The 26063-nt window shown below is 33.2% G+C and overlaps 1 protein-coding gene across 2 annotated transcripts in view; it reads right to left on the reverse strand.

Annotated features, from left to right (window-relative positions):
- Positions 1-26063, reverse strand: part of verm (LDLa and CE4_CDA_like_1 domain-containing protein vermiform) — a 43111-nt gene that overhangs the window by 12164 nt on the left and 4884 nt on the right. Inside the window, exons 2-3 of one of the 2 annotated variants that reach the window (XM_069842071.1) lie at positions 7120-7261; positions 12-142 (exon numbers count right to left, since the gene is read on the reverse strand). In XM_069842071.1, the coding sequence (XP_069698172.1) occupies positions 12-142; positions 7120-7261 (273 nt within the window). The remainder of the gene's footprint in view (positions 1-11; positions 143-7119; positions 7262-26063) is intronic. The other variant, XM_069842072.1, reaches the window with a different exon arrangement.

The following is a 26063-nucleotide window of genomic DNA, read 5'->3' on the forward strand; positions in this document are numbered from 1 at the left end:
ACAATACTTACTTTCTACTCTATCACAGTTTTTAACATTGGTTTTCCAATCACATGTTTGACGCTCTATATCAAAAGCTAAGCCGTTAGGACATCTGACGGAGGCAAGGCGAGTTATGCCGTTCTCCCCAGCCTGGTCACACCTGTGAGAAAATATCATATCACTATTGAAGAATATCCAGCTATACTCAAGGACACCTGTGGCACATAGTTTGATTTATTTATTTATTTTATTTTATTGTGGCGGAGTTAAGGCCAATAGGCCTTCTCTTCCACGGCTATGTATCTAAGTAATTAGGTTCAAATTATTATTATTATTATTATTATTATTATTATTATTATTATTATTATTATTATTATTATTATTATTATTAGGCTCTGTATTCCAGCTACCTAAAGACTGAAGTTAGAGACACATTGGTTATATAGTACGCCGAAAACAGGTATTGCAACGGATAGGGGTGTAAACACACAAGTCGTCGCTGCGTGTTCGTGGAGTAGAGTCAATTCCCGACATTCTGAAGCTATACTAGTAAACACATGCTTGAGCCGTGATGTTCGTTTTCGTCGTGATCTTTGCAGTGATAATAGCGTGCATTCGTAAGTTACGGAACTTGAACATATGTGGATGTCACTTGAAATTATTTTATGTTGCAAGAAATTCTTTCAATAGCACATGACGTTATTGGTGCATGATGTAGTACAAGATATTCCTATTGTCTGATTTTTTTCGTGTTTAAGTAGGATATTGCACATCGCTCATCACTGAAAATCCACTTATTTTCTATGTACTTTTCCTGAAATTCTCTAAAATGCACATTATTTAATTTATTAATTGGGATGTTGGCACTGAGAATCATGGTAGGCTATACAAATCCATGCTAAACGCCGACTTAATATCTTCATAATTTTCAGATTTTGATGGTACCGGTTCTTTTGGATTACGTTCAACACAATTTTTGTGCCTTTTGGTATTACAGTGTTTTTCAATGCATTGTTTTTGTCACTTTTACTTTATATTGCACAATTTATATGTAATGTTGAAAATATTAGTTAAAATATCCTCAACTATGCCCTGCAATATTACACGCTTAAGCGTCTTACCTGAGGCGTTTTACCTCTGCAATGAACCTTCAATCAGCAACAAAGATGTAGTTATTTAAATAATACGACTAGTAAGAGCAGTGATCGATAAGACTGATATGACTGACTCCCGATTTTTACTTTCTAGAGGAAGAGGCAAAGGATCCATAACTATTTTGTGTACGAACGTATTTGTACCTGCGTTGTGACGTCACATATACTTCTAATCAGGCAACTTCATTCCAGTTTATAGGTAGCTGAAATATGGAGCCTAATTATTATTATTATTATTATTATTATTATTATTATTATTATTATTTCACTCTTATTCACATAAATGACTATTACACAATGAAAGCGGAATATTATCTACTAGTTTTGTAGCTAAATTTTATACGAATATATTGTAATTTCGATAAATCATTATTATTAGCCTATTATTATTATTATTATTATTATTATTATTATTATTATTATTATTATTATTAAAGTAGTTATTTTATTAGTTCAGTCGTTTCAGTAGCTTTATTGAAGTAGACAAATACATTATGTATTAGGCGTATTCCTGAGAGAATTAGTGTAGACATATTTTATTTAACTTATCTATTTTGAACAATCATGTTCAGTAATTTATGGGATTAATTTCACACATAAATGAGTAAACTGTGTAACAAATTTGATAGTCTGAAGGATGTTCTTTGCTAACGGTTCTCTTGTTTTTGTATTGTCCGTGTCGAGTCTGTAAATTTCATCACCTCGATAATTTCCTGTTCTGCTACTTACGAAATTAAAATAAAACAACCCGAGAGAAGATTACGTCTGTGCATCGAATTACGAAACTAGTAAAGTATTATGTTTTTTGCAGTGACAAACAGGAACTCTGTCATTAGACCTACATACTGGTTACCTACTTGTCTACCGGTTTATGTTTTGAACAGTTCCTATCAGATCATTTCAAGTTCCTGAATATAGTTGTGTGGGCAAATACTTTTAATACAGCCTAATTAAAAATAACTTAAAATTGACTTGTGTTATCGCTTACAGACCAATAAATCATTTTCTTTCTGATCCGAAATAGTAATGAAGAAACCAACACAAAAATAATCTTTTCGATTTAAGTAGCCTACGGTATTTCATTTGCAAAGCAATTATTTTATTATTTCTCTTGAAGAAATTATATAGCCTATTATAATATTGCTGGATAAAAAGTAATTATAAAATACTACTATAATTACTATCTCTGATCACACACCCACACATGCCATTCCGATGTTATGAAACGGCAACATATGGAAAAAAAAAAAAACAACCACAAGGCTCTCCACTGTCTAAAATGCATTTTTTGGTAACGACCGCTAGATGGAAGTACTGCTGCAAGCTATTACCACAGTCTAGTATATACAGTCACGAAGCTCAATACATAGGAAATATGCATCCATGGATAGTTGCTAACCACTAGGATCGCTACTATCGCCTCATCACAGACAATGCGAAATAGTACCTGCACAGTCTATTGTTCTTAGTAACCTCCACAAATTAAGATTCGTGACTGTATATACTAGACTGTGCTATTACTCCAGGCAATTCCATGAGAGTTAAACGTGACTTCTTTTGCAGTCGCTGGATGGCAGCATAGTGAAATTGTTAAAAGTTGTTATCTTGAAAGTGTATTAAGCTGATCAATCTGTTATATGTGATCAAGACTATTATTATACAAAATGCTTTCAATTTTAATATATTATCACTTGAAAACTTTTATGTTCATTTATGTTAAAGTATTGACTTCTGGTTTGAGGTTTAGCGGTAATTTTAATAAGTCTGCTAAATCAAATTACTATGTTGTACAGAAGTACATATGGAGTTTCAGTGCAGTAATTCTGCATTTTCATGGTAAAGAATCTGTAGAACAGAGAAAAATTCTTTCCGGCACCGGGAGTCGAACCCGGGTTTCCAGCTTTACGTGCTGGCTGCTAAATCAAGTTGAAATGTTACACAAAACAAAAGCGAAATTTAATGTGTAACACTTTTATTAAGCCGCCAATGCTTATCTACTACAATAGTCATTTACATGAGTAAGATTTCTACATGAACGTTTTCGATACCATTTTTTGTATCATCTTCAGATGCATTATAATTATAAATTAGCAATTAAATTTGTAAATGATTGAAAACCTAGCCATTGAAGTGTGTGTTCTGTGAACTTCCATTTCGTGGTTAAGTATGTGATACATTTATGGATGTCGCTGGTAAGTGTGTGTACTAGTAATTAGTGCTAATAGTTATACTAAGCTTACTTAATATCAATCAATTTCTAAAATGCAATATAAAACTTATAATATAACAACAATATAAAAACTTTTATAAAGGAACACTTGTTTGGTCACTTTTGTTGTTCTGTCATTTGAGTTCTTTAGTGTCTTGCCGTTGAATGGGACGATCATAACTGTTCTCTCTTTGTTTTTATTTAAAACTGGAATGATGACGTTAAGCTTATCGGTAACAAAACAAAAATGAAAAAGCGAAATTGTTACTTACTTTAAGTACGTAAATATCAATGCTTATGATAATCAAACAGTTTGTATACTGTATTGTAATGTGCACTTGATAGTGCAACTTTCAGTAATATTTCTTTAAAATATCCATCATTGTCAGGACAATTGAAGACTCTGGTGATGGAGTACCGTACTGTGAATAAACACATTATTTTTATATTCCCATTTCATTAATAACATAAAAATGTCTTCTTTCAAACTCTCAATATTATAAAAATAAAATTAATAAAATCATGTTTATAGAAATAGAAAGAAAAGGTGATCGTTTTGTAGTGAATTAAATATATGTTTAATATTTTTGAAACACAAATACAGGAACTATGAATAACAAAATTGTGTTACTAGTGTTAGAATTTTCAGTGCTTTTTAAAATTAAATAGAAAGTTAATGCAGCTAATTGAAATCTGTATTATAAATTTATTTCCAGTTAAATAAATTTGAAATACATGACATAGAATCAGTTAACTGAAATTTTATTTATTATCGAACGTACGTGAATTTTATTTTTAAAACATTAGTTTTAATCGTAAGTGTGGATGAAAATATAAACAGTACAAGAAATTGTAGATACTTACCTCCTTTTTACATTGAAATAGATATGGCCTCAATAATAGTGATATTAAATTATAGTTATCACATTTTACGATTATGCCAACTTTTTGTTTCAATTACATAATTATCTATAACTTTTTTATGTTGAAGAGAAAGTACAGCCATTTGAAAGCATAAAAACTGCCCGAGTGTTGTTTTATTCATTTCCTAAAATAAGGCTGTCTAGGATAGCAGAAATGTAGGTGATACGGATTAAAATACTCATTATACCACATTGATTATGTCCATGTTATCTCATTTACATCGGAAGACAATTTATATTTGATTGTTAATTAAAAGATACTCTACTTACCGGTGGGAAAATTAAGTAGCAGAATATGAAATATTTCGATAGTTCTCGTGGTTTCAGTGTTGTAGTTTTTATGAAAGTTTATATTCTTAATTGAATGAGACTTGTAAATGGTGAACTTGATCTCATAATATATATGAATTCAAGAGCAGCCTGTTGTAGTTCAGACAAATAAACAGTGTTATTTTTAGTTACTTCTATAAAATTACTGCAAATGTATTAAATTGAAGTATATTGTGTAAAAATCATAGACTTAACAAGTAAAAATTGGGTCAGTTAATTTAAAATACGTGAAAAGAACATACATTGTAAAAGAAATAATAAACATAATAATTTCTCAGAGTGTAAAGTCCATGATGTTATTTTTCGTGAAGTACTGACGAGAAAATTAACATCTTATAACATTTTCATTAATAATCATAATAATAGTGCGATCTTGTCTATAAGGCAAACATATTTATGTAGTTTATGTACTGGTATTTATGCATTAGATTTTGGTTTCAAGAAGATAACGACTTACCTATATACTGTATAATCATATGCATCTACTTATACGTAAGTGTAAAACATTCTGAAACTCTGGTACCGTACCTTGACAGTTTCAAATCTAGCGAACAAAATTTACATTTTTTTTTAAATTTGTTAATTATGAAGTTGGAGATATCTGACATACATTTCCAAATAAAGAAGTAGATATTTAAATATTTAAAGTGATTCACGACGATTCAACGACACGTAGGGATATAATTCTATAAATCTCAACAAGAAAATGTACACAGAGTACGAAACGCAACTCGCGCGGTTCACTTTCGTACAGCATAGTACCTGGAAGTGGAAGGAAAACTTTTTTGAACTTCTCCTTTAAAAACTGTGCTCCACTGGTTTCTTCATTAATAAGTGATTTTTAAATAATTTTCATTGTATTTATCATTGATTTCATTTCGTGTTGTTCACGACACTTTCCACTTTCTTTATTTATTTTCAAACAGCTGTAGTTTCTTAAATACTTACAATTAGAATAGAACCCACTTTCACATTAAATGTTGCGCATGCATTGGTAAGTACATATGATTTTAAAGAAACCGCAAGCCTTGTTTACAGTGCGATGGAATGAATTTTTACAAATATATCGCGTACTGTTGAAAATCTGACCTAGGTTTTTTTTTTTTTGCTTCACATAGTCCATACAACAGACTCTAAGCGCTTTGAATCGTTCTGAATCGCCCTGTATAGACGATTTAGAACATAATCTAGAAAATAATATTATTACAGTATGAGTACAGAGTTGGTTTTGTTAATGGAAACAGTCGCAATATTAAGATGATTATCAGGAAGATTCTATTTCTCAAAATGTCCAAAAATTAAAAGATGCGAAAATAATAATAACAGAACTAATTGCCAATAATTCTTTACATACTACTCGTATAATCACTAGTATCTGGAGCATTAGTTACCATTCTTTTACACCTACAGCGTTGTAGGTACTGTTTACTGTAATCAATAATGATATTATAATGAATTTGTGTTCATACTGCTACTGTATGTCCATTCACTTATGACAAGCCACTAGTTTCGTGTTATAACCAGAGAAAATAAGTATATTTTACTCATTTTTCTTGTTCGTCTTATACATACAATACGGGTACTCATTCGTTAGTGGAAGTGCATATTTACAGTCAACCTTATACAAGGTGCAATCACTATATTTCCGAACTTTTTTTTTAGTTGGTTATTTAACGACGCTGTATCAACTACTAGGTTATTTAGCGTCGATGAGATTGGTGATAGCGAGATGACATTTGGCGAGATGAGGCCGAGGATTCGCCATAGATTACCTTGTATTCACATTACGGTTGGGGAAAACCTCGGAAAAAACCCAACCAGGTAATCAGCCCAAGCGGGGATCGAACCCGCGCCCGAACGCAACCGGCAGGCAGGCGAATTAACCGACTGAGCCACGCCGGTGGCTATTTCCGAACTACACTTGTATTTATTGTACCTTTAAACATAATTGGGAGTGTTGCTGAAGATCATTCCTTCCATGCCTGTTGAGTCAAACGGTGTCAGATTAACAACTAAGCTTCTTCACGTAATTTTGTGCAAACATGTCAAAGACCTATTGCGATTTTTTCTGAAATTTCTTCATATCCGCCTTATGGATAGTCTTGTTCTCTGCCTTTCAAGTGATGCATTTAGTATAGAGTCCAGGCGTTACCCTAGTTCTAGATAACATCTATTTCTTATGTCTTGTGTGTTGCCTACATTCAGGAAGTCCGGAAACCTATTGATTGTCCCTTTTATGCTCATAGAAACTATTGGTTCGTGAAATTTTTATGATCATGAACATTAAAATTTATTAGGAATCGCAGCAAAGATACTTGTGGAATAATATACATTTCGACAATGTTTAATTTTGTAAGTTTAATAATTTATATTTTGCTATATTTAATGACAAAACGTAATATTCTGTGTTTGAATGGTGAAAAGTAAGCTAGCATATTAGTAAAATCATGATCTCAACAAGGACAGTACAGTACCTACATCAAAATTAAATTTAAAGGTTCCTTTTGTGTTCATCGCGTACCTTACGACGTCCCTGCAGTCGCCTTCTGTGCTGAGTCGGAAGTACTCGTCTGGAGGTCTATTCTCACACAGCTCGTCCACGGACTGGTCGTCTACATCGGCGTCCTCTTCCTGTCTTTTGTGTCGCACATTTGTTGCCACGGCTGCACAAACAAACAAACAAACAAACAAATAAACAACTTAAGTCATAACTCGGAAAACCATTCATGCGCCTATGCAATGCAGTATTCTTGGCAATTTGGCGTATGTGGAACCGAAAGTGAGCCGTTTACAGCATCCTCTATCACGCTGCTAGAAATATAGAAATACAAATACAAACACACACACACACACACACACACACACACACGAACACATAAGTAAAAAAATAAATGTTTACAGATACAAATAAAGAGATATATAAATGAAAAAAATAACGACAAAAATAGAATTTCAGAAATAATTAGACAATAAAATTTTATTGTACTAATATATTAATTGCCTAATTTACAAACGGTCTTACTAATAAACCGTGTGTAGTTTTTTATACGAGACTTATGCAGAGTCTGGACAGAAAACGTTACTAATAAACCATGCATAAGCGATGGATGTATAAACAGCCTGTAACTATACATGAAATCCTTGTTTGAGCGTTGTATACAACAGAAAAAATGGCCGCCCTCTAACAGCTGTTCGTATCGATTGTCATTTTATGATAGTTGCCTTGTAACCACAGAACAACAAACCAAAGAGCACAGAATAATTAGAATTACATTGCTGTAGCTGTTCTCTTTGATCAAAATATAGCGTGGTAATCGATCAGGCCCAATTGCAATATCGATACTTAGCGCGGCACACTAGCGCAATCTGTCGGAGGCAATAGAGAACCTCAGTTATGCTATTACTTTTCGTAATGAAGTAATGATGAAACTATGACGTAGCTGTGAAACAGTTGTACTGTTATATACACGGGTATGTAGTGATTATTAGTAAGGAATTTACACGCCACTTATAAACGAGCTCTTCATTGTGTAAATATGTAAGAGTTTTTATTGGTAAGACCGTTAGTGATTAAAAAAAATAACAAAAGGTCTGCACTATACTCTACTCAGTAAGAAAATACTTACTGAGTTTGTTTTTTAATATTGTTATATTTCGGCAGTCTCTGATGTCACTGGGTAGGGTATTCCATAAAAGTGATAGCGAGGTAGTGAATGATGATGAATACGACTCTTTTTCATACATGTACAAAGATTGTAGTACGATGATAGGTACTTGGAGCGGGAGGCAAAGTAGGAACGTGTAGAGGTATGAAGGATTTGGAAAAAGAGAACAAGGGAATGAAAGTTTCTACGTTTGTTAAGCCGAAGCCAGCTTAGAGTTTGGAAGGATGTGATAATATGGTCAGTAGGACGGACATCACAGACGAAGCGAACACAAGAGTTATGAACACGTTGTAATATCTAAGACTGGTTGGCATTGAGGTCGTCCAGTAGAAAATTACGATAATCAAATGGGTCATTAATAACGTTTACATTAGTATTTTTTTTCACTGAAATATTTTGGCAGTGATTTTACAGTGTTTCATGCAGCTAGATGAATTTATAACTTCGAAAGTGATTAGAATTTACAATATTATAAACATTTATACAAAGATATAGCTTCTTCAGTGCAGTGTGTTACTTAATAGTATTTGACGCTAAGATCTGGTGTGTTAATGACGTTCATACTTATCAAGTTTATGATTTTACCAATCACAGTAAAATGCCTGGGGTTTAGTTTCTCTTTATTTTTTTCTGCAACAATAACATCTGTTAAATTTTTTCTTTCACAAATATTGTATTAGGATTTTTTCTGTGTGGATTTGAAAAAAAATACATTCTACACTCTAAAAAGTGTTGGTTTTGTAAAAGCCCGAAACAGAGAAATATGTTAATCAGCAGTTTTACCTGCATTTTAAGTTAACGACTATTGTTTCAGTAAGACTTAAGTCGCTTTAGCTCTCTGATACGTAAAATTGGAAAGGGACCCCGAGGATTAGCCAACGTGAGATGCAAAAATGAGAGAGTCGAATACCGGAAACATGTCGAGTGCGGTGAAACAAGCAGCGGTGATACTTTTCCTGTTTTCGCCGCTCTCTTGCTCGTTTCCTACTTGCATAGATCGTATATTATGACCAAATTGTCCCTCCAGCATCGAATAATAATGCAAACACGTCATGAACCCTCGTCAGTTTGGTTGTTTCAGTGTCCCGAACTTGATTAGTAACTTCGAGAAACAAGTTGAGAAAACATTTTTAATGAGACTGCATTTACGATGCTATTTAAATAAAACGAAACCGTGCCATAAGAACAACCGACTGTTGCTTCTTTAACCTACACTTAGTTTATTTTCTTGTTATTTGCTAGCACTTAAAGTCCATGTTAAAAGGATCGGGAAAGCAAACATTCCAAAATTTTATTGAGAATATGTAATTACCAAGTTGAAGAAACTTAATACTTTTTCTAATGATGCCTTTAAAATTTAACTTGATTTAGTGACGTCTAATGTGACGTGCTGTTGTCCTAATATCTATATTCATATTATGAGAAGTACTAATTGGTTCTCATTTATACAGTATTTGGCTTATTTGTAAAGCCAGTACCATCGGAGAAAGCTGGGGAGATTGGAATGACTAGAGAAATACTTAATGAAGTTCGTTTACTCTGAAAATTGCAATTGCTATGAATATAAGAAATAAGTCGCTTGATTTATTGAAACAGTTCAGTTGAAGTTTCTGAAGTACATTATTATACGTGATACGTTTTTGGAACCTTGCTAATATTAATAATGATAATAATAATAATAATAATAATAATAATAATAATAATAATAATAATAATGATAATGATAATGTCTATTAAGTTTGGAACAACACAATATTATTCATAATGCTTATATACTAGCATTTCCACGTGCTTGTATTTCTGCTGTAAGATATTTTACAAGCAGAATGATGGACTGAAGGGGTTATTTAAATAGTGGAAAAACTCCACTTTTTGTGAAATTGGAGTTAACTACAATTTCAGTATCACAAATGTCCATTCTTTTTATTATGAAAATGGTACTAACAGAACTTCCTTCTACTGCCAACAGAGTGCACCATAATGCAGTTAATTCTACAAGAAAATTATTTAACAGTGGTATAATTCATTTGTGTTTCATGCGAAGCCAAAATGAGTGATTATAAAGAGATTTTTAGTGACTCTGATGATATTGATGATCAAGATATTGATCCAAATTGTCAAAAAATGGCATGCTATAAAAGCATTATTCTGATACGCCTCTAAAGAGTTGCCTTGGATTTATCAATTATACTTACTTACTTCCTGGCGTTTAAGGAACCCAGAGGTTCACTGTCGCCCTCACATAAGCCCGCCATCGGTCCCTATCCTGAGCAAGATTAATCCATTCTCTATCATCATATCCCACCTCCCTTAAATCCATTTTAATATTATCTTCCCATCTACGTCTCGGTCTCCCCAAAGGTATTTTTCCCTCCGGCCTCCCAACTAACACCCTATATGCATTTTTGGATTCGCCCATACGTGCTACATGTCCTGCCCATCTCAAACGTCTGCATTTAATGTTCCTAATTATGTCAGGTGAAGAATACAATGCGTGCAGATCTGTGTTGTGTAATTTTCTCCATTCATTTATCAATCATACATCGAAATTTTTTATTTGAATAGTGGTATACCTCCATTGTCCTTCTTTTATTAGAAATGTCCCACACAATATTCATAAACCCCAAGAGTATAAAGACAGTTTAATCTCTGACAAGGATTTAATCTGAATAATTTCGAGGGAAAAATTGTTCCGAAGCCGGGTATCGAACCCGGGACCTTTGGTTTAACGTACCAACGCTCTACCACTGAGCTACCCGGGAACTCTAACCGGCACCGATCCAATTTTTCCCTCTATATCCATAGACCTCAAAGTGGGCTGACAACCGTCAAGCAACCAACTTCGAGTGCACACTAACTCTGTGTGACTTAAATTGTGGTTTTCTGTTAACGAACAGTGACGTGTATTATGCAAATCAAGATTTCAGGTATAACTCCCTGTAATCAACTTTACAGAGAGTTATACCTGAAATCTTGATTTGCAAGGATTTAATCTTCTCTACCACATCACTAGAAATATAGAAATACAAATGAAAAAATATGGAAAGAAGAAAATAGAAACGCAGAGATAATTTAGTAATAGGTATAAAATTGTACAAGTATTATTAAAATATTTCACAACCTGAATTTTCTGTACACTTTTAACTTTATGGCTCCATATCTCAAAATCAATGTAAATTGAGGTATACCATTTTTAAAATAACGCCTTCTTATAAAGTTTACTGCCATACGACATGTAATTTGCCTCTTGGTCTAACTATTCTGACTCTTTACGGCGTAGAAACATAGACCTCTTCATCAGAAGTGTAGGTAGGCCTACAAGTGGACCAAAAGAGGTGCTTTAGTGATGAAACACTGGGCTTTCGAATTCGAGAGGTTCCGGGTTGAAATCTCAGGATGCGTCAATCAAATCGGGGTTTTTAGGGATATCCTTGACTACAAAGTACTAGGAATCTTGTTACTATATTTAAAAAGGATGTTTTCTTACTTCCTTTACAAAGATACAAATTCTGAAACGCGACACATGAATCCATTAATTGTACAAGGTGACCGTAGACGGAAGCAAAATGATAATCCATTATTCCATTCTCAGTAGACTGTCTTGATATGATCTCGCAGTTAAAGTGAATACAAATAAAAAAAATCGAATTAAAGAGGTTAAGTGATTTGTTTTGCGATAAACATATGTGTTGAACCGTATTCTACAAAGCGCTCCTCCTCTGTTATAATTCCAATCTGTTTTCATCATCCTCATCAGAATCGTAATTATCAATATCCAGTCGAAGGAAAACTAAAAAGTTTATGCTCAATTCGTATTAGAAATTATATAAATAAAAACTTTAATTTCGTAATTTCATTACCGCTTGATGTTCAATAAAAATAATTATTTACGTGTGAAACAGAATAAATAATATAACTCGCCGTTCATGGTAGATAACTTCTCTAGCATTCCAGTTTTGCGGGCTTCTCTAGTTGATACGTGCAGGCGCTCCTGATAACGGTCGAGTACGTCTACTGTTTCATCCATTTTTAATACTAACCTACAATTGTATCCAGTAAAAAGGTAAAGGTATCCCCGTAACATGCCGTGAAGGCACTTGGGGGGCATGGAGGTAGAGCCCCATGCTTTCCGTGACCTCGGCACTAGAATGAGATGGTGTGGTCGGCACCACGCTCTGACCGCCTTTTACCCCCGGGAAAGACCCGGTACTCAATTTTATAGGAGGCTGAGTGAACCTCGGGGCCGTTCTGAAAGTTTGGCAACGAGAAAAAAATCCCTACAATTGTATCCAGTTTTGATTGTAATTTCTGCTTGCTTCTAATTTAGAATTTCTTCATTTTTTAAATAATATAACAAAGTGTATTCAATTGCTTTCCTAAAATTTCTTCCCTTCAGTATTTAATCTTGTTAAATCTTATTTTCGAAGTGTCCATATTTCGTTACCGGGTTGCAAGGAGTAGTGAAGTGCTTTCCATAACCTCTCCTACTCATTTCCCATCCTCACCTTCCCGTGGTGCAACCTGATTTTAACAAACGAGGCTCTGGGAACGAGTCACAGAGGTATAACTGTTTCATTAAAAATGAAGGAAATGTCATCTCAGCATGTTGACCTGCCATGGCATGCATAAGCGTCCCCTAAAAGGTGAAGAGAGGATATGGTTGATTTCAACCTTTTACGCTGTGTTTTGAATTTGTTTTTTTTTTTCTGTAGTTCATTAATTTAATTCTGGTACCGAAATTGAGTACAGTTCTTGCGCCATCGTCCTTTCTTTTTGTTCAGTTAAGTTGACCATTACCATTCAGACCTTTCGAAAGAGTTTGCACTATCATCACTTTGCAGGGTGCGAATTAACGAGGGATTTCCCCCCGTTGGAAAGTTATCTCCTCATAAATTCATATTAACATCCCTGCCAGGGATAACTTCTGTCTCCCCTCACAAAATATAATTGTTTTAGTTCGAGTACATTTTATAAAGTACAGTCTAAAGTAAGCAAAGAAAATAATATTGATGTATTATCATCACTGACAAGCTGACAACAATCAATAACTTAGGAATTACACATCTTATCTCAAGCCTGCTCATGGATATAATTGTTATTATGATCAAGATGCAAGACAAGCAACTCACTGCAACCAAGCGTTGAGCCGTATCGAATGAGGATAATAATAATAATAATAATAATAATAATAATAATAATAATAATAACAATTTTATGTGTGGTATTCTCTATCTAGGATTCTATCCCCCTTCATTAGAAATCTTAATTCGCATCCTGTCACTTTGTACCATGTACTCAGTTAAATTTAATTTCTGAGTAATATTAACTATAATTTGTTACTATGTAGGCTATACGATTTAAAACTTTCATTGTATTCAAGCAGTGCAGCACTTTTTGGCACTGTGTCATAGATGCGGAAATACCAAATTTAGAATCTGTATGTCCACCGTTGTTTTTAGTAACGGTTAGCACGTTTGATTGTGAACTAGCGATCTCGGGTTCAAATCCTGATTTGGACAAGTTACCTCGTTAATGTTTTTTCCGGTGTTTTCCTCAACCCATTAAGAGTAAATGCTGGGTAACTTTCGGCGCGATCACACCTGTGGAGTAACGGCTAGCACGTCTGGCCGCGAAACCAGGTGGCCCGGGTTCGATTCCCGGGTGGGGCAAGTTATCTGGTTGAGGTTTTTTCCGGGGTTTTCCCTCAACACAAAATGCTCAAATGCTGGGTAACTTTCGATGTTGGACCCCGGACTCATTTCACCAGCATTATCACCTACATCTCATTCAGACGCTAAATAACCTAGATGTTGATAAAGCGTCGTGAAATAACCTACTAAAAAAAACTTTCGGCGCTGAACCCAGGACTCATCTCGCTAGCGAGATAATCGTAACAGTTGATAAATCGTAGTAAAAAAAAGTATCTGTGTATCGACTCTATCGTCAGTGAGAACAAGGAAATATAAACTTTTCTGTTGGATCTGCTAGCAAGAATTCAATCTTGAACAGCTCTTGTTAACGTATTCAACAAGTTTTCCTTCCCTTGGTTCTCCAGACGATGTATGTTTCTGCATCTATGACATGGTGCAGAAATCCTGAATTCTCTCATCACAATCTATTACCAGGTTACATATTTTCTTCCTGAAAGTGAAAACAATACACGCTGCTGCACACCTTGCATTGTTGTGGTTGTGCCATTTGAGATAAAGGTTAAGAATGTGACACTGCATTGCTTCACTTCGGGTTAGACTCCTAGCCGCGCATTCAAGTTCCCTCCCTCGGCGACCGGCTTATGGTCCGCCCGTGACGAAATGTCATCAGGTGAAGCCAGAAAGCTCCCACGTATAACGAACCGAGATAATCATGAGCATCACGACTCCCCAACACGTTGTGCAAGCTAAGCGCAGGTTACAAGCAGTGGCGGATCCCGAGGACATGGAGACGCCTTTCCACTAACCCAAGAAGCTTATGTTGTAACGTAATAAGTAGGATTGCCTCATTCGTACAGTTAATGCTGATAAAATTTAAAGTTATTACATTGAGTTGAACATGCTGATTTTTGTGTTATAGTTAATACAGAAGTATGAGAACATGAATATTATATAAAGCAAACGACTTATAAATAAATATTAATTTCAAAAGATATTTCACATAATTACTTTCACTAAATCATATGAATCGTAGTGTTTATCGAAACAAGAGAAATTTCCATTGCGAGATAGATAACGGGACATCTTTCTTCACGGGTTGCTCAATAACAACACACTTTACATTATTGAAGGAGGACACTCAGTACATTAGTAATTTCATATTCAAATGTTAACCATTAATACTGTCCTTAGCTGTAGCTCAAGTAGTAACGTGTAACGCTACAAATTCAGCGAGCCTGGGTTCGATTTCCGACAGAAAATTTAAGATTTACGCCTCTATCATATGGACTGCGTTTGTATAATTTATCTTTTTATGTATTGTTGTAACTTTATGCCATGTCAACCACATTATCAAATATCCTAGCTACTTTAATATCTAGTATTGATGAAGAATCTGGACCAATGTGTACAGCTGATAAAATTCTGAATGACTTGTAAAGTTAGATGATGATGATGGTGACTGTGGTGATGATTATTTATTATTAATATTAATGTAGTAGTCAACATCCTTAACAAATAATAGGATAGCACAAAGAATGCAATACTATAACAATACTAATTGAGAATGATATAAATAACAGTAATAATTATGGTGAATATGATACAATTACGCAAAATATACTGCAGGTTTACAAGTGAAATAGATCAAATTTACTGCTATGAAAGTTGACAGTTTCAATGCGTCTGGAGACAGGAGAAAGAGTTTTATAATTTCTGTTGTATCGGTTTCTGAGTTCTCATATCTTTCATTGGAATACGAAAGCTAAGGCTATTTATGACACTAATTATACCACTTTCGAGAACTTTGGATAAAATAGGATATTAATATTTCGGCGTCTGGAATATAAACTGTGATATGTGAAAAATTTTTTTTTTTCAAAAGATTCTTGAAGCCACAAGAAAGAAATCTATACGAATATAACAATATGAATTTAATTATATCACACTTTCTAATTGAACCGAATCAGTTGTCATAACATAATTACAAACTACAGATTCATATTGAGGTTTAAATCTCACGAATTTATAGCATATAATAACAATAATAATAAATAATTAGCTTTCGTATATGGCAGCGACATTTCGATTTTAAACAACAGAAGTATCCAGATACTCGAAGTAGCAACGCAACTTTCAAGCCTAAAGAATAAGTGGAAATATATTACGAGATAACAGATACGTAAAGATTCTTCGGAGTTAAACTCAAAAGACCGTATATAATAATTTGAATGACAAAAGAAAAGCTGAAAGAAGCACTTCTCTGTCGAAAGAATGATCTGATTATGTTAATGGCAATTGATGGTGATGTAGAACATGCAATTTTATAGAGTTATTCATATTTGAAAGAAGGAGTAACAAGTTTTGGATAGAGAAATAGAGAAGCAAAAAATGAGACCATGAAGGTAACTCAGGTTATATACAACTTACTACAGAAAAGGACATAAAAATGTAAGGCCACCGGAATAGTTCAGAGGTTATGGGCTGGTCTCCTGTTTCGAGATTGCGCTAGGGGATTACCTGCTTGGATTTTTTCCGAGGTTTTAACGACTATAAGGTAAAAGTCGGGTAAACTAGGGTGAATTGTCGGTTTCATCTCGTCAGAATATCATCTCACTGTCGCTACTTCTGCCGATTCTAGATAGTGACTTCGCAGTTGATATATCATTGTGAAGTAGCCAGTTAAGAATATGTATTATATACATGTAGGCCTATGTATGAACACTGACGTTCAGTTATTACGTATGCTGGAGTTGGAAACATGCATTTCTAGAAAAAATGAAGACGAATTATCCTGTGGAAAGGAAACTGAAAATCACAGCTTGAATCTGCGAAGAACAAAATTGGAGAAACAGACCATGGCTTATAACGAAGACAAATAATAAGAATATAATAATAAGAAAACTTATTTCTATTTCTACAAACACTTTCGATGAAGACGGCACAGTTGGAATGTTGTCAGGTCACTTACACTTCTAAGGCTGAGGTCCATGTTACATATAGTGTAATTACATTTCAAATTTTTCGTCCTTCTTAGTAATTTCTCTTTCCATGAAGCATGTAGCCAACAGATGGCTATTGAAGTAATTGCTTAAGTACTCAATGTAAACTTTAAGAACACAGTGATCTAGTCAGGTGGGAGAAGAGAATTGAGGCCACATTGAGGCGAGGTGAAGTCAAGCAAGGAAAAAGGGTTGGTTGGTGAAGAAACGCTCCCCACCTTTTTCCTTTACATGCCTAGGAGACTTGCAGAATGTGGGCCAGGCTATTCGAGAGACTTTTGCAAACTCAGCAACAGCATCGTGCCCGGTTCTATCTTATAAATCTGCAGAGCTTGTCTCCGATAAGTCATGTCGTGAAACTAGATTTTATAACACTTACACCAACGCCCAAAACCTATTCTTAAGTCGATTTAATAATTTATTTTCTATCTTCCATTACTTTTTCTTAAAATTAATGAGCGACGAACAAATTTTACGTTGAAATGAAAAATATTGATGGAGTTTTTACTTTCTCATTACACCAAATATAATTTGAAATTTTGTAATGCTGCAAAAACTCATTTCGATATTTTCAGGGAAATACACGTTCTGTGCATCTCTGAAAGTGGTTTTTGGCATTCCATATGTTTTTATGTAAGTATGTGATTTATTCTAAACCATTGGACAATGTTCTTTCACAGTCAGTACCTACGAGTCTATTTGAAGGGTTCAGAGCCATAGTGGGCCAAGCGCCATTTATTAAAAACGGAGAAAGCAAAGGTTAAAGTTAAGTGAATACCATAGTTTAATGAAGATTGACATATCATTTAGTTTTAATGTCTTTACCTTATATTACTTGCTATATGTGTCCATTGAATTATGGCAATAACTTCATTTTAACCCTTGTTTTCTACGGTTTTTAGTAAATGACTCTTGGCCCACTATGGTTCTGAACCCTTCATTTGGAAATGGTGCAAATGAACTATAACAATTTTTAGTGATATATTAATGGATCTCTATTTCAAATCAATAACAAATGGCTGTTTAAACCTAATGAAATCCAACGATACCCTTCGTTATTGTGTATTAAATACTGTAAACTGATTACATGAATTAGTATATTTTTCTTGGACGGTGTGACTTTACAGTATACATGTTTATTTAATAAGAATAAATATACGTACTTAGAATCTCATTAATTTAACGTGAAATGCCGATTTCCTTATGTGACTTTTACTTAACTTTGAAGAGTTATTGTTAAGTAATGCTGAGTTCTTCGCAATAGAGCCATTAACTCTTTTGATCTCCAATATTTCTCGCACACAGTAGGTTTAGAGGAGAGGATTGGACAGTCGCTGAGGATGATTCCAATCCATTTCTCACTTAAGATTGCACAGTGGTCAAAGTGCTGAAGAAATAATTTCAAATGTTTTGACAGTCAGTCATGCAGTATTTATTAAAGAAAGGCTTACGGATCATCTTATAAATAAATCGCTTATAATCTCATATTTTTCTTAAACACAACCTACGCTATCACAGACTATGAGAATTTTATGTGGTCATCTACACGGACTGAAAACTAACTAATGCTTAAGCGACTGATGCTCATAAAGTCTTAGTACAGTATTTGAAAGCCTTTGTTTTAATGTTGAAATAAATTATGCTTACATTTACAAATTAAGATTTATTTTTATCGTTGGTAGTTGATATCATTAATTTGAAAATTTACTTTCAAGAAGACGGGAATTTATGCTTTTGTTAATGAAGGTACATTATTTTGTGCAGATGGCCAAGTAGTAATTAATGGAAATGAAAATAAATTATGGCAAGCAATTTTCCAATTGAATAAAGTAGCCAGAAATTTTGATATGAAATTCTTAGTAGATAAAAAAAACATGGCCTTTTGGGGGTCACAACCGTCACAGATTAAATTTAATTAAATAATGAAATTTTATGAGTAAATAGGTTCCAAATACTTAGGGTGTAATGTAACTTACAAAAAGAACTCTGTAATTGAAAGCAAAATAAACACCTTAAATTAATTATTTTTGTGGAACACTACGACGTACTTTGGGAAGACTTGTTAGATAAGAAACATAAAGGAAATTTTACAAAGTGATGGTTTTACCAGCATTCTTTATGACAGTGAGAGTTGTATATTGCGAAAATATCAAGTACGTAAAATTGTGGCCAACTAAATGAAGATCTTAAGATGTGTTACTGATTACACATTGATCAACCAGAAATAAATTACATGAGAAATGAATTATAAATGGAAAGGTTCTTTGAAACGACAGAGAAGTACTAAATTAAATGAATACAATATATAGACCGTATACCTAGAACACACACTACAAAAATAATTTTACAGTAGGAGTCACAAGAAAGATGATTGCTGGGAAAACCTAGGAAGAGATGACGAGGTCAGTTTTAAAGGAGACGTGAAAGTCTGCAGGAAGTCTGATAGCTGTAGATGATGATGGTTAGTGAAAGTCATTGGCTATAGATAAATTATAGGAACTTAAATACCTTCTATAATTTTCGTATCTATGTCTTTCAAATACTGTAGAACAATTAAGTTTAAGTGTGAATGAACACTATAATATCGAAATGCATTATGTAGAGTCCTAAATATTTATGGTAAACATACAACAGACAACATCGTTTCAAAATTATCAACGTTTTGACCCGAAAAGCCTAATGGATTTTTTTCTACATAACTAGATTCATTAGTTCAAAACCCTCATGGAATGAATAAATATAAGCAAACAAATACAAAGGTAGACTGTATTTTATTCTCGTATATATAATGTGTTTCTCGTTAAAAAGAGAGAAATTTACGTCTTTCATTAGACTGGTTACTGTTTCTTATTCCTTCATACGTCTTTCGCTATGCAACCATCACAGACACGTTGCACATTCTATTAAAAATGTACGAGGAGACAGAGGGTAATTTATTCTGCTCAGTGTGCATTCTCGTGAGTATGTCTACATCTCTGTGAAAGATTTAGTGTCTTGACAGTAGTCGTGCTTCACTCTGTGGGAGACTTTCCAATCTTTTGATACAGTCGTTTGTATTGTGAAGGAGATATATCATGTTCATCAAATTTAATGTGAAACAAATTACATTCCATAACGTGTCGTAGGATTTAAATTAAGTACTGGTAACTTTCCTTAATAGTTTTTGTGCGAGATCGTGCGTATTTGCTTGGTTTCCGCACAAAACTAACCCGCGGTAAGTCTAAAATTTCATATTCAGTATTCCCAACCGAACACACATAACAATTTCCCTCTTCTTACCGCTTAAGTGACATATTCATATTATTGCTTTAGGCTTTTAACATATTATTTTTAGAGACGTTCAATATAGTAATAATTATAAATTGGAAACTTACCACTGCAATTTCACCTTAATTGCACTGTTAATTATTGTTTTTAAATATTTGCAAAAATTAAGTAAACTCTACAACTCCACTAAAGTTACTGCATTTCGTGATGCATGTAACATTAAGGAAACCGTTTGTTTTAAGTTCGCATTTATAGACTGGGGGAAAAAAAGACAGACGTACAGTATATCACGGCCTGCTGGAGTATAGTAAACACAGAAATATTTTAAAGCAACAATGTTGAAGATAGATATTTTTGTTTTCCAAAATTGCCGTCATTGAACAGAAACCAAGATGGAGATTTCATTGCAACTAATTAGAAATTCCTCTTTCAGGTATGTAATAAACGATCTTCGCACAAAATAATGTACGATACACAAGCGGTATGATTTCTTTCAATTCTGGGAAATTAAAAAAGCTCAACTACGTTTCGCTTTTTCAAATTTTTCGTCGTACATGAAAACTTCAACATACCGCTCTTATAATGCAAATTACTATTACCCACATCGCAAATTTGGAAGTTACTGAAAAAAATGAAAAATTATATAATAATAATAATAATAATAATAATAATAATAATAATAATAATAATAATAATAATTTATTTTTTAATCTGGCAGAGTTAAGGCCAGTAGGCCTCCTCTTCCGCCCAGCCAGACTCTAATTCTATTTGAATACAATTTGGTTACATAGTTATTACATTAATATCTAGACCATAAAACAACATGAAAGTAAATAATGAAAGTTGGATAAGTAATGTTAGTGAGACAATAATAAACATTGGTAAGAAATAATAATAATAATAATAATAATAATAATAATAATAATAATAATAGGATAATTTAAATATTTATTCTGTGATATATATATATATGTATATATATATATATATATATATATATATATATATATATATCCATTAAACATTGAGAAACCTGAAACGGCTATTATTGTTAACAAGAATTGTTAGAAATATATTTCGTTAGTTTATTCCTAAATTGGTTTGATGTCTGACAGTCTCTGACATTACTCGGTAGGGAATTTCAAAGCCAAGGAACAGCCACAGTGAAAGAAGATGAATATGAGAATGTTCGGTGGGAGGGAATGGATAATATTGAGGAGTGTTGTGATCGTGTGTCTAGGTTATGATGGGTGGATAAATTTTGAAAACTAGACGCAAGATAGATAGGAGAGGAGAAATGCAAGACGAATAAGACGAATGGATGAAAAAGAAATTCTCAAGATAATTTTAAAATACAAGATACAGGAAGAAGAAATCAGAGTCTCAGATCATCTTCTATATCATAAGTAAATTACGCAGCGGTTGCAAAAATAGCCAAGTTTAATGATTGAAGAGTTATATGAATTCTGTCAGAAGGATGATAGCAGTGGAAGGGAAGAACTTGCAGGGCAATACGTTAAAAAACCGCTAACGAGGGGATTAAACTGTATTTATATTTATACATTATGATTAAATACGATATTATTATTATTATTATTATTATTATTATTATTATTATTATTATTATTACTATTTTTTTAATATTAAAACATACAACAAAATATTAGCGACTTGGAAATAAAATTTGCAACCGAACAAAATGAATAAAAATGTCACCAACTTAGTAGTTATTTTACATTCCTTTACAATTGAGGGACCCATGCCACATTCCTGTTGATTTTTAGTTTCTTCAATAATATGACAGTCTTTGCCATCTAGGACCTATTTTATGAACTTTCAACCTTGTGGCATGTGTCTACCGAACGTAAGCATTTATAAAATGCCTCTGCTTCACTTAAGAGAGAGAATCTCAGTGGAATAAATGCTTTTGCTACAAAATGTAGTTTTTGTGGCATGGGTCCCTTTTCCACTGAGACCCTCTATTCATTGTATTGTTTTAATATATCACATGCAAAAGTCTAATGTTTTCACTTAAACTTTATTTCATGAAAAACTTCTTTCGATTTTACATAAAGTGGCTGGTCATATTATATGAAAAAAGGGATATCACAACTACTTAGTTATTGGATTTGTAGTTACTGCCGGAACCCAGAAAAGCTCTAATATTGCGTGTAGTTGCATATCCAAAGTTATCTAGAACATTTTTAACTTATTTCTTACTCTCGTAACAGAGTTAATTAATAATCCCTTTTTAATTGTTATGGTGTTCTGATATTTTGAAATGACTGTAAAGTTCTCTACTTCAGTAGCTTGACGTCATACAGCTCCGTGTAACACTTACCCGGAATTTCAGTTATCCAACGCTGATCATGATAAACACACGTGTGTGTGAATATTTGTATATACATATGAGTATATCCTGATCAAGAAGATAGTGTAAGAAGTGAGATTGGTACGAAAACATGTGAAGAGTGACCGAGCACTGATTTTCAAAAATATTCATACAGTACCGATATCAAACCAAGGGACACATTAACATTGACACCGAAATACGTAAAATCAGATGGGAAATACTCTTTTAGTAAGTTAATGAGGATAAAAGATCTAGTCTTTCACGTAGAAGAAGAGAGAGATAAAAAAACAAAAACTAGGTTTAGCCTATATAGGAGAAGATAACCTGACACTTGAAACAGAAGTGACTTAAGTTCTGAAATTAAAAAAAGTTTTCATAGGTCTACTGTACTGAATTACAAGCCCTGAGAGTTATCAGTTCCTTTAGAAAATTAAAAATATTCGTCATAGTTCTGAGAATTTTGTGTTGATTGTCGTTTATAAAAAATAATACAATGAGATTTTATAAATTTAAGCATAGAGAAAATAATTTTGAAGTTTCAGATATGACAAGAAATTTTCTATTTATACTCCTTCCCGAAAGGCTGATAATTCATTCTTTTCCTTCTATTTTTCCATAATAAAAATAGACGGAACGTAATGGCAATTACTCAGCTTTTTGTGCTGATATGAAAAAATTGTCGAAACTCTTAAATTATGACCGCGATATGCTTGTATATAATTATCTTTATTTTTCCTTAATTGATTACGACTTTCGAAAGAGGAATGCTACTTACCTCTCTGAAGAAAATTGAACATCATAGACCTTAATGACAGTGGTCTAACCTTTGTGTCCTAGACGGGGTTCGAACTAACGAACGTTGGTTCTGCAGAGTATTAAAATTTCACCTTGGTCGTTACGCACACCACGACAGGCGAATATTTTCTACTTTCACAAATACGTATGCACAGCATTGCACAGGAAACACTGCCAACCCGTCACGAAGGAGTGACTTTTACATCTTTACAAGAAGGAAATGTCACTTGCCTAATTTATAGCTGTGGTGTAACAAGTTAACAATAAATTACATAAATATCTTCATAACATTATTATTGAATAACACAATTTGTTACTTGGCGAACATGAATAGGCTAAAGCTATTTAAAAGAATATATTCTATTGTATACAGAAGTAGTTGCAATTTAATATTCATAGATACCTTATTTTATTTCTAGCCTACATCTTGCTCTAAAATTCTACATTTATTTTGTACGTAAGGAACATTTTAGTTGCGACTTTCTAAAATATGCCACTATGTCTAAAAGTAAACAAAACAACTTTATTTAAATCTTTGATGCATAAATTTGAGTCACGTGACTAAGTAGGCCTATGTTACATAAAGTTATTTAAAACTGTGATATACTTTATTAGATAAACTGTTAGTCTCTGTTGTTGGGAGTGGCACAATTTACAGCGCTTAGTCATTCATTTGTTACATAATCAGCTGAAGAATTGCAATAAAATGGGTCGTTCTTTTACTTTTTATTGTGAATGCGGCATGCGATTGCTGAAATGTTAGGAAATGTAGCCGTGTACGTGTAGTTGGGTGTATTTCATATTCTTGTTCTGGCAAAAATATTATTGTAATATCCATGTACGAATAAGCAATTGCGTTCTAAATGAAGTAACACAATTGCGCTTGCTTTCCAATAAAAATTAAGTATAATTATAATTTCTAAGTTAGAAGTTGTACTATGTAACAAATGCAGCATTTTTGGAAGAAAGGCATAATTTCTGATTACTTACAATAGCTTTAAATGTAATGAGAAAAAGAGATAAAGACTACATTGACGGCACAGTAGGCCTACGGCTGAGGAGCAATCTTCAAAAGAGATGCTATGAAGAAATAGATAGTTATAGTTACCAGATAAAATAAAATAATGTATCAGTGCGAGAATGTAATTGTATTTTCCATATGAATAAATATTCTAATGGAAAGTCGTAGTAGTGCTTTAATAAAATAGGCTACTTGTAAAAATATGGCATAAGCTCGGAATTTTTCTTAAATAAGTTATAAAACCATACAGTTTTAAGTGGAAAGATTCTTTCTCAAGGGAATTTCTCAAAATTGTATTATTGTTTTTACTCTGTTTTCTATCAGTACAAGTAAAATATGAATTTGAGCTATTGCGTCATATTTATTATATGCAATCCATTTGGTTGGAATAATAATAATAATAATAATAATAATAATAATAATAATAATAATACCTACGGCTTTTAAGAAACCCTGAGATTCATTGTCGCCCTCATATAAGCCCGCCATCGGTCCCTATCCTGTGCAATATTAATCCAGTCTCCACAATCATATCCCACCTCCCTCAAATCCATTTTTATATTATCCTCCCATCTACATCTCGGCCTCTTCAAAGGTCTTTTTCCCTCCGGCCTCCCAACTAACATTCTATATGCATTTCTGGATTCGCTCATATGTATTACATGCCCTGCCTATCTCAAACGTCTGGATTTCAAGTTCCTAATTATGTCAGGTGAAGAATATAACGCGTGCAGTTCTACGTTGTGTAACTTTCTCCATTCTCCTGTAACTTCATCCCTCTTAGCCCAAAATATTTTCCTAAGCACCTTATTCTCAAACACCCTTAACCTCTGTTCCTCTCTCAAAGTGAGAGTTCAAGTTTTACAACCATACAGAACAACCGATAATAAAACTATTTTATAAATTCTAACTTTCAGCTTATAATAATAATAATAATAATAATAATAATAATAATAATAATAATAATAATAACGGTAAACATATAAATTACTTTATGCATTAAACACGCAAAGAAAAATTCTTCATAATCGATAACCGCCACATTGTAGATAGATTTACAATAGATGTACGTATGTAATGTTTGTTTTCAATTGTCACATTGATAGGACACGATTTTGTGAAGACTGATAGAAGAACTATAATAATTTATATTTTTGTAAGAGAAATAGATATTACATGAGTATGATAATTAATTATAACATTATAAATTTGATACTTTATTATGCAGAGCGTTTCAGTGAAAACGTGAAAAAATTAAACAGGACATAGGGGAAGCTCTATTGAACATTTTGAGATAGGGAAGTAAGGATTGAGAAGCCACCTTAAAGAGTTATGGGCTTAAACATGTATATTATTATTACTGTTTTCTGGATTATTTACAGCTAATCTTTACAGCTATTTATTTACATTTAGTTTTTACATTATTTACAGTTATTACTGTAAAGTACCATGTCATTGACAAACCTGAGTTAACATACTTGTACCTCACAACAGTTGCTCAAAATTAAGGCAACCAACTTCAATGCAAGCATGACATCGACGTACGAGATTTTACCGCACTCATTCGAATATGTATTCCTGGTGTGTTTCGAATCACATCACAGGTGTCTACAATCCTGGTAACAAATTCCATATCCGTGTCCACTGGGGTGTCATACAGAATTGTACACAAGTGATTTTAGATATACCCATACGAAATAATCGGGTGATCCCG

The sequence above is a fragment of the Periplaneta americana genome, chromosome 12, assembly GCF_040183065.1.
Source record: "Periplaneta americana isolate PAMFEO1 chromosome 12, P.americana_PAMFEO1_priV1, whole genome shotgun sequence".
NCBI lineage: Eukaryota > Metazoa > Arthropoda > Insecta > Blattodea > Blattidae > Periplaneta > Periplaneta americana.